This window comes from Ostrea edulis, chromosome 6 (genome assembly GCF_947568905.1).
Source record: "Ostrea edulis chromosome 6, xbOstEdul1.1, whole genome shotgun sequence".
NCBI classification, from domain to species: domain Eukaryota; kingdom Metazoa; phylum Mollusca; class Bivalvia; order Ostreida; family Ostreidae; genus Ostrea; species Ostrea edulis.
Genome location: NC_079169.1, coordinates 74,101,106 through 74,111,769, shown reverse-complemented (window position 1 = coordinate 74,111,769; position 10,664 = coordinate 74,101,106). Strand labels below are relative to the sequence as shown.

At 38.7% G+C, this 10,664-nt stretch overlaps 1 protein-coding gene across 1 annotated transcript; it reads right to left on the bottom strand.

Moving 5' to 3' along the window:
• Positions 1-10,005: 10,005 nt before the first annotated feature.
• On the bottom strand, positions 10,006-10,454 carry LOC130047321 (uncharacterized). Its single transcript, XM_056141996.1, has one exon. It carries the CDS (start codon positions 10,435-10,437, stop codon positions 10,006-10,008), a length of 432 nt encoding a protein of 143 aa, XP_055997971.1. The 5' UTR covers positions 10,438-10,454.
• Between the last annotated feature and the right edge of the window lie 210 nt (positions 10,455-10,664).

Below are 10,664 nucleotides of genomic sequence, written 5' to 3'. Positions count from 1 at the left end.
AGGAGAGAGAAAAAGTAAACACACAACGTCAAATATAAACAGGTCATGAAGTAACTATGGAGGCAAATGTGAAGAAAGATATCAAGAGTCTCAATAAAATGAGAATAATTGGTTAGTTAAAAGCAAACATTCGTTTTACAGGGGCTCTAAAATCAAAACGAACTGTCTCACTTTTTCGCTGTCCTTTTTTATAAATGTTAGATTTAAGTGTTTAGGATGAAAAAATAAATAAAATAAAGAACAGCGACTAATTACATAAATCCTATGTAAATGAATCTCATGGGTGGGAGTAGGTACCTAAGAGGAGTAGGCATCCTCTGTTGACCGGCCACATCCCCGTTGACTTGGCCATAACCGCCATTATCCCTCTTTCAGGTAAACTCAATAATCTGTAGTCAAAATCAGCAACAATTTCTAAATATGTCTTTAATTAGGGAATGAATTTACCATTTTTTTTTCTTCGTTGGATGGAGGTATACCACGAAAAAAAAACCGACGGAAAAATGCATCATTGCGCGTAGCGTATGATGAAAAGTTTTCCGTATTTTTTTTGGCGGTATATCTCCATCCAACCAAAAACAAATCATTCCTTATCATTTGAATATTCTAAAACATTGAGTTTATATAATAAAACATGATATGATTCGAGTTCACATAACGATTTATTCTTAGACTGCATTTTATGTCATTTTGAGATGGGCGTAGTAATTTGTGAATATGACTTCCACGAACTGTTTACTGTTGAGCAAAGGTTTCTTGTGAACTGAAAAGTGCAGTTTTGAAAGGATGAGTTAGAGATCAGTCCTATGGATAGAAAATTGCTGGAATTCTGTTGATTGGAACTGGCATCAAATCCAAGGTACCGACGGCAAGCGTGGGACATGATCATGATGTGGGATGCGATAAGAAACCAGACAGGTACGGTTCTCTTGACGGTTGACACGGCTTTTAAAAAATTCCAGGTGGAAGAGCGAGTTTTGCAGAGGGTCTTGCGACTTTTATAAGTGAATTGCTTTTGGTGGTAATTGCAATGCCTGTTGCAACTTCGTACGGAAGCCTTGTCTCGGTGCCCACTCATTAACATAATATGCTGGAGTTCGAAATCGTCGTCGTCTAGAGCTTGAATATTGCAGTCGCTCTGAGGCACTGTGCGGTGTAATTTTGAGAACCATCAGAATTTCTAGAAATGTCAGACATGGATTTGGAAAACTGTTACGCTTTGACTGGCTTTGCTGTGAACCACATATTCTCTGATTGTGGAGATGCCAGTGCAGCTTTTGAACAGTAATAAAATAACGAAAAATACAACGTCATTAACGTTTTTGTTAAGACATGATTGAAGGTGTATGTAGCAAGTGATGAATCAAGTCATAAGGAATGACATTAATTGCAAATTGTGTGATTGGGTGATGACATAGATAATCTGACAATTGCTACATCAATTAAGCAATAACACAAACATTACAATTTCAATCAGATCAATGCCGTTTAAAGACAACATCCATGGCTGTTCCAGTTTGCAGACTAACAAGCGCTCACGTTATTTATACCCTACCGGTAAAGTTCGAAGGGACTATCTGTTTGCACTCCGTACATCTGTTGTTTTGTCTGCCTGTCATACCTTGGTTTTTCGGACTTTGTGCACCAAGCTTTGAATTTGGTGTGATTAACTAATATATGTTCAAGCCTTGTCACGGTTGAGTGAAATTTACGAGATTTATGGGACTTTGAGGCAAATATAGTTTTATGGACTTTTTTCCACAATGCTAAGAATCTAAAATTTGATAAGTGGGTACCCAATGAATAGATACAGATCAAGTTTCACTTCTGTTACGCTTGACTTTTCTAATAAAAATTAATTTCATGGTTGAATGAACTTCTTAAAAAATTTTATACGGACTATTTTCACCATGCTTTGATTAATAAAACTGAAATTTGGTATGAAAATGAGAATATAACGAACAATGATCAATATCATAAATCCTCTTAAGAAATAGGGCAAACACGGACCCCTGACTACGCTAAAGGTGGAAGCAAGTGCTTAGGAAGAGTAAAAGCGCTTATTGACAGGTCACACCCACCGTGAGCTCAATATCTTGATACATGTAAGGTAAATGGAATAATTTGTAGTCAACAATTGGTATGAAAAACGTCAGACAGCATTCGACTTGACAGGTTGTGTTTGCAAATTAGATCATATAAGGACCATAGAATTTGCAAAATGCTGATATTAAACTTAACTGATGAAAAAATTATAACAGTGACCTAACTGTCAGTAGCCTACATCGATTTAGAAATTGATCATACGCAGAGCATGTTCTTGCGTATCATTTGAGAGATATAAACACCATATGCAGGTGATAATGGTTTATAGCTGCATAAATATGGGAAGTAAACGATGGCGAAGCTGAAGTAATTACGTTTGGTCATAAGTTTGCCGATAACGTATATATTCAATGAATTATCCAAATGAAGCAGATATGGAAGACATTGTATTGTTTTTTATTTTATTAGTTCACTAAGATATATCCACTCGGCAAATGAATGGAAGTGAGTATTGTTAACAGATCGATATATATCTAAATGTCAAGTTGAAGGCCATAACGAGATAAAATCTTTTCTCATATAGAAACTTTTGAATAATTTCTGTCTCATAAGAATACAAAATCAGGTCAGTTAATGAAGAAGTACAATTCGTGCACATAAGAATTATAACAGCCAGACTGTTGGAAGACTTTATCACCAAAGACTACGTATATATTGTCAATTATCCATCATCCAGTTCAATTTTTATTGAAGATGTAGCTGTCTATGACGTCAAAAGGCCTAATCTTTTTAAAAATTCATCATGAGAAATTGTTATGTAAAGTGTTGCAAAGTCGTACAGTTTGATAATGTTCATTTTGGAAAAGTTTTGCGATTTCAAATTTGCTAAAATTCTTTGAGAATTTTTGACGAAATCCTTAAAATGTGTGGTGAAAGACGAGACCTCAAGAAATTGAAGAACACAACGACTGGGGCAGTGGCTTACAAAGAAGATCAGGAGAGGCATGAAAAGGGTCAAGGAAAAATGGAATGAGAAACAGTGTGCAGAAATAGAAGAAAACCTCAACAGGAACAACAGCAAAAAGGCATTCCAGGTTGTAAAAGATCTTAAAAAGCAGAAGCAGTCGCGAGTCAATACCGTACAAGACAAAGAGGGGAATTGCCTCACAGAAGAAAAAGAGAACATTGATAGATGGACAGAGTACTACTAAGAACTCTACAATAACCAAACCCACGGAGACACTGATGTCCTGACATGTCGGGAATCACCAAACCCACGGAGACACCGATGTCCTGACATGTCGGGAATCATCAAACCCACGGAGGCACTGATGTCCTGACAGGCCAGGAATCACCAAACCCACGGAGACACTGATGTCCTGACAGACCAGGAATTATCAAACCCACGGAGACACTGATGTCCTGACAGGCCAGGAATCACCAAACCCACGGAGACACTGATGTCCTGACATGTCGGGAATCATCAAACCCACGGAGACACCGATGTCCTGACAGGCCAGGAATCATCAAACCCACGGAGGCACTGATGTCCTGACAGACCAGGAATTATCAAACGACGATTACAAATCCTGCGGGGAAAAATAGAGGCAGCAGTGAAATCACTGAAGAACGGACAAACAACAGAGACAGACAACATACCAGCTGAGCTGATTAAACATGGAGGGGAAACAGTGATTGAAGTCATCACGAAAATCTGCAGTAAGATCTGGCAGACTGGAGAGTGGCCAACACCATGGACTCAGTCACTCATCATAACTCTCCCCAAAAAGGCAACTACAACAGTGCCAAGACTACAGAACCATCAGCCATATGAGCAAAGTGATGCTGAAGATAGTTTTGAACAGAATAAAACCGCAGGCAGGAGAAATTGTTGAAGAACAAGCAGGGTATCGCAATCGAAGAAGCACCACAGAACAGATCTTCAACTTAAGAGTTCTGTGCGAGAAGTACAACCAACAAAAACAAGATATCTACTCTGTCTTTGTTGATTTTAAGAGGGCGTTTGATAGGGTGTGGCATGAAGCGCTTTGGGTCACTATAAATCAATACAACATAGGTAAAACTTGTACGGTACCAATTTTGATGCACCAGATGCGCATTTCGACAAATTATGTCTCTTCAGTGATGCTCAACCGAATGTTTGAAGTCCGAAATAACAATGAAGTTTTAGAGCTATTATAGGCAAAAACAGTGTGCCAAAAAGTGGAGTCAAATTTGTTGAAGGATAGGAGCTATGCGTGAGGGAGATAATCCTTAATTTGAAATGAATTTCTAAATTTTATAACAGTCAAAAGCTGACAAATACCACCAAGCAGCTTTATGTAAAAACCAGCAGTGCAGTACTTGTTCAAGGCACAGCTGGAGACAGGTTCCACACATTTGTTGGGGTCCGTCAGGGCAGTCTCCTTTCACCAACCCTGTTCAACATCTTCCTGAAGCGCATGACAGAGACCCTCGAAAATCACCACGGCACAGTCAGCATAGGAGGGAAAGTTATCACAAACCTACGATTCCCTGATGATATTGATGGGTTGGCTGGAGATAAAAAAAAAAAAAAAAGAGTGTGCCAGTCTAGTGAACCACCTGGACAAAATTTCCCCCAGATTTGCCATACAGATAGATAAGTGCTGATACGACAAAAATGACGACAAACAGCACAAAGCCAATTGAAAGAAAATTACAGTCAGTGGACAAGAGTTCGAGACTGTAAAGCAGTTCAGATATATAGGAGTCATCCTTGACAATCAGGGCTCCAAAACTGAAATCCTCGCTAGAACTGCTCAAACAGCGGCAACGTTGGCAAGACTGAAACCTATATGGGAAGTAAATAAACATCAGTCTCACATCCAAACTGAAATTACTATATGCATTAGTCATTTCAGTCTTTCTGTAAGATCCAAGCAGTGGAAATGAGATGTTACAGAAGACCACTTGGCATTTCGTACACAGAACATGTCACAAACGAGAAAACTCGGGAGACCATCAATCAGCATGTGAGCCACTATGAAGAGCTACTGGCCACTAAAAAAAAAAAGTTGAACTGGTACGGCCATGTCACCAGTGGTAGTGGACTGTCAAAGACCATCCTCCAGGGTAATGTGCAGGGGAAAAGACAATGAGGGAGTTAGAAAAAGAGATGGACAGACAAAATTGCGGAGTGGGCGGGGAAACGTTTTGCCACAACCCAGTCCCTCATCCATGACCGTCACAGCTGGAAACAGTTGGTACAGCGTTCAGTGATGCAGTGCCCCTACGACCCTAGAGGGTTAAGGGACCAGTGACAGTGATATAAAAAATCTTCTCAGGAACATCAGGGATATCACCAGTCATATTTGTATGCAAACATCCCCAGGTAATGCAGATTAAGATTTGTTCAAATTCTGGCCCCCGGAAGTAGGATGGGGCCACAATAGGGAATCAAAGATTTACATGGGAATACATGTATATAGGGATTTTTTTCTTGTCAAGACTAGCAGGGCCTTGCTTAGTCGTATTGATATGTAAGCATCCCTGGGCAGTTCAGGTTTTAGCTTATTCAAATCATGATCTTTGGGGTAGATTGGAGCAAATTTAGGGGATCAAAGTTTTATATAAAAGATTATAGGCAACATCTTTAAAAATCTTCATCCCCACAAAGAACAGGATCATGATTAGTCACATTGATTTGCAAAATTCAGCAGGTAGTTCAAAATTTAAGTTTGTTCAAGTCATGGGCTCCAGGGGTAGGGTGGGGGCCACAACAGGAGATCAAATTTTTGTATGGGAAATTGAAGAAAACAAATTAAACAAGTTTTCCAAGAGTAACAAGACCACAGTAAATCTAAATGCAAGGTTTTTTAATGCCCCTGTGTCTAAGGTTGGAGGCATGGTGTTTTTGTCTTGGCTGTCAGTCTGAAATATTAACCTTTCTTATAACTTTTGAATGGTGAGTGATAGGATTCTCATATATTATGTATGCATTCTTTGTAACATGACCTTTTCATGACAGTAAAGGTTTTAACCTTGTAACATTGATCTTGGAGTTTGACCCACTTTTAAGAAACCTATCGTGTTCAATATATCTTGATTGATTTTATATTGTTGAACGTCCATCTTGAGTATCTCTCACTCGTGTGGAGATGTCACCACTGTCGGTGAAGGGCTGCAATATTTAGACCTATGCTCGACACTTGTGGCTTTTGAGCAGGGATGGATCTTTATCGTGCCACAGCTGCTGTGACACGGGACCTTGGTTTTTGTGGTCTCATCCGAAGGACCGCCCAATTTAGTCGGCTTTTACGACAAGCAAGGGGGTACTGAGAACCTAATCTAACCCGGATTTCTCTTAAACTTTTCAAAGTAGAGTTTTCATATTTTGTATATAGATATCTCGTGGTACGACCTTTTATATCATACTCTGACCTTGACCTCCAGAATAACAAGGGTGTGTTAGTAATATTGATATTGATGCATATCCATGTTGTATGAATTTTGATTATGTATGGAGTATGATTATGATTGTATGAAGTTTGATTATGTCGCAACCCTTTGAGCTAGGTTGAAGCCATAATATGGGGTAAAAATGTTTCATGGAAATAAAGATTGAAAAAAAATCTATGAAAAACAACTGCAGGGCCAAGGTGACTCAGGTGAGCGAAATGGTACATGAGCCCATTGTTCCTTTGAAATTCTTGATAAGCATTATCATCTAGAGTTAGGAATAATGAAAAGGAGTATCACATCTTCCTCAATATAATCTATTTTACACTCAAACTTTGTTGAAAATTCTGGCAAGAGAGATACTTATCAAAGGTGTGCTGGAGGCAATTTTTATCAAAGAGAACAATATGGAGATTGTTATTGTCACACAAAGAGCACACCAAGATTTTAACATTTCAAAAGACATGCTTTGAAGGAAGTTTTTGAGAATTCTAGGTACCGATATGGAAGAAGTTCTCTTAAGAAAGATTTCTTTCACTGTGGAGATTCTCGCTCAAGCTTTCACTATCTTCACAATATACAGAAACAGGAAAGAGATTTTCATAAAGCGTTACTATAAATGTATCAACATCGTACAATCGTACATGACAGCTATATTTCCAAAGATGTTCAGTATCAATGTGGTGGTGACTCTTTTCCTGATCTGTTTGCATGTATTGTTCTCTATATACATTTGACATTTTGCTGTAAAACTTGCTTGGCTGTTATAATAATGTTGATTTGTCAATGATTTTTAACATTGTAGATTGTGTTCTGTTTTGTTTGGTAGATATAGTGTTTGTAAATTTGTAGTAAAACTAAAAAATGGATAAACTGTATGAAAATGTGTGCTATACAATTTTTTACTATTTGTTTGTAGCATTGTTGTATATATCTACTGTCGTGCTCAACATGCTGATTTTACTTACCCCCCCCCCCCCCCCCCCCCCCCCCCCGGCTCTCTGTGTTTACATTTCCAATGTTTTACCGTCAATTTCTCTCATATCAACGTATGTAAGATACAGATATTCTATGAAAGAAAGGTATGTAAGATATTTCTATCTTTCATATCACGTGACGTTTATCTTACATATCCCGTGACGTCATAATCAATACACAACTAGCTTGCAACTTACCTCACCTCGATTGGGAATACCCCTCGATTGACGAACACTAGCGTTTGCAAAGCTCTTGTACAAAAATGACAGATTGTAATGTCCCTGATAATATCCAGGTGTATGTGACCGGACACAAAAATACACATTCCTTGAACAATTACTGCACACTCAACAACAGTCACAAATTCCTCATACACCTAGATGTCATCCGGTGCAGTATGCCAGTTCACAGAAACCCAACCCACACGGTCTACTAGTTCTAGGCCTACCTCCACATTCACTCTGTCAACGTCTACTGTCCGTGTCTCAGGTGAAATAAGTGCCTTCAATGTCCATGAGACTCGAGTCCTTGCACGAAAACGAAAGTCTAGCCATGCCCATATTCACCAAGAAAAACCACTTGAAATCTCTCTTCACACACTCGTCATTAAATAACTGCTCAATTAATATCAATATCAATGCTCCTCTAAGAAAAAAACGTGCAGTTGTGGATTCATATTCTGATTAGGTCTGTCAAAATGTTTCGCGCTGATGGACTGTCGAGTTACGTCACGCATCACCCTGATTATTGATTTATTCAAAGAGGAATAACTCTAATACAATTCACTTATACACTCGTCGGCCGATTTTTTGTCGGCAACGTAGTTGCCAAAATGAAGGTCGTAGAATTCGATTCTGGTGTTATTTTTAATGAACAGCGAAATATTAATTAATTGGAAAATTCTCAAAATGGCGTCGCTAGGCACAAGGAAAACGGAAAACTCTAGAAATATGAGAGAAAAATACTCTCTTATGAGTTGCCATGAAATATTAAGGTGATTCCACCCTCGGGGTTGCAAAAAAGCGGTAAAACCCTCGGCAAAGCCTCGGGTTTCACAGCTTTTTTGCAACCCTCGGGTGGAATCACCTTATATTTCATGGCTACTCATAAGAGAGTCTTATAATCTTTACCTACTGCCATCTCCTCATGAATGCTCTTAGATGTGAACAATGTGAATATAACTTTTGATAAATACAGTATGTCTGTTTTAGCGTCTAAAATCCCAAAAGAATTGAAAGTAGTATGTAAATGTAGAAATATGAATTTCAATTTTGAAAATACATAAGGGTATGAACTGTAACACTTCACGACAACGCTAAAGATTTAATGTTCTGCTTGCTAAAATTTAGCACATTTTTTGTTTACATTGAAATATGTAAATAGCAAGGGTACAAGGAACTAATCTTTTACTGTACAACAATTTGAAAACAGTTTATTACGATTTGGTTTGCATATTACTTATTCAGTATTAATAGCTAATCAAAAGAAACTCGTCCATTACCGGTATTTGTGCTTAAGTGGTATTCTAACCTTTGATTTTTCCCTGGTGTCATGCTTCAATTTAGTTGATACACGTCTTGCTATTTAGTTGATGCATCATTTATCAAAGATGAAATGCAGAAAATAACTACGGGGAATCACCCAATGAAATGATGACTACGCAACATATATTTTGTAAGTTTATTGGCGATTATTGGCCATGGCTGCTTATAAATGTGGGAGCCAGGCATAAATTCTTGCCTTAGAGGGCATCCCTAAAAACTAGCAAAATATTTGAGCCCTAGGAACAGATGCCGAAACGTTGTCCGCAGCCATGACGACTGGGAGTCATTGATGAAAACAGTCAGGTTTGACTTGACCTGTAATATAAATCAAAAGAAAACGAAACAGCAGTACCCGTAGGAATGAAATACATGTAATCAAACAGAATGATAGTCACCAACCAGTCTACAAATTTATGTACACGACTATCAAAGTGTCAGACAACCCCCCCCCCTCCCAAGGGGGGGGGGGTATGGGAGGGAGGGTGATTTTTTTCCCCAGATGAATGTGACGAAAGCACAATATGACGTCATAGGATAAGCTAACAGCCTGACAGTTACGGGCAGCACTAAAAAAAAAAACAACAACAACCCGGGAACGACTTTTTATCGTTAATGTAGCAGAACGAGTGAAAACGAGTGGATACAAGATTAAATAATCTGAGAATAGACAGAATCACGAACGAGCAGCAAATCAATATACGTTTCCCTTTGATAAATGGATTTAACCCCGCAAAATTTCGGCGAACGAACTATTAGAATTAATTACTATAAGCATAAAAAAGACAAAATGTATGTAATTTTGTATACTACTTTAAAAACATGAGATGTGTCCTTTAAATCTTATTATCAAAGATGAAATGCAGAAAATAACTACGGGGAATCACCCAATAAAATGATGAATATGCAACATATATTTTGTAAGTTTATTGGCGATGATTGGCCACAGCTGCTTATAAATGTGGGAGCCAGGCATCAATTTTTGCCTTAGAGGGCATCCCTAAAAACAAACAAAATATTTGAGCCCTGGGAACAGATGCTCAGATTGTCCCAGTTCATTCTGATAACTTTGCACCTGTGAATTGTTGGGGGTAGCTACTATGGTTGATAAATCAGTACCTGACTGGTCGCTGTCTGTTTGTGCCTCTTGGACCACCAGGGGGTTAGAGGACTCCATCCTCTGAGAGAGCACAGCGACTACCGCCTGAGTCACCTCATTCAGTTGCTCCCTGGACAAGGCCATAGTTGGCGCCGAGTTGTAAAAAGTAGATGAAGCTTGTTGTAAGGGGTACGGTTCGTGGAGGGTTGGAGAATCAGCAGTTACATCCACATTTTGCTGTGGACCATCCGTGCTGGACGGGGTGACGCGTCTCTTTCCACGTGGTATCGGCACGGCGCGGCTTGGGGCATCTTGTTGTTTCCTTTTAGGCATTTTCTTTCACTCAATTGAAATATAAAATAGATTTAATAACATAGTGGTTTGCCAAAAATGAATAAGAAATAAACTAGGTTTTCTAATGAAATAGGACGTGTCACACGAATCGTAATGGCGACGTGTGCAACATCCGATAAGTTAAAACCAATCCAAGCTAAATACATTTCAATTTGCCATCGGGGATTGAAAAGGTAATACAAAGGTTAGAGTTTCATCAGATACCT

What these genes read in the sequence shown, in the direction of transcription:
- LOC130047321 (XM_056141996.1), bottom strand. Translation starts at nt 10,437, where the DNA reads ATGCCTAAAAGGAAACAACAAGATGCCCCAAGCCGCGCCGTGCCGATA.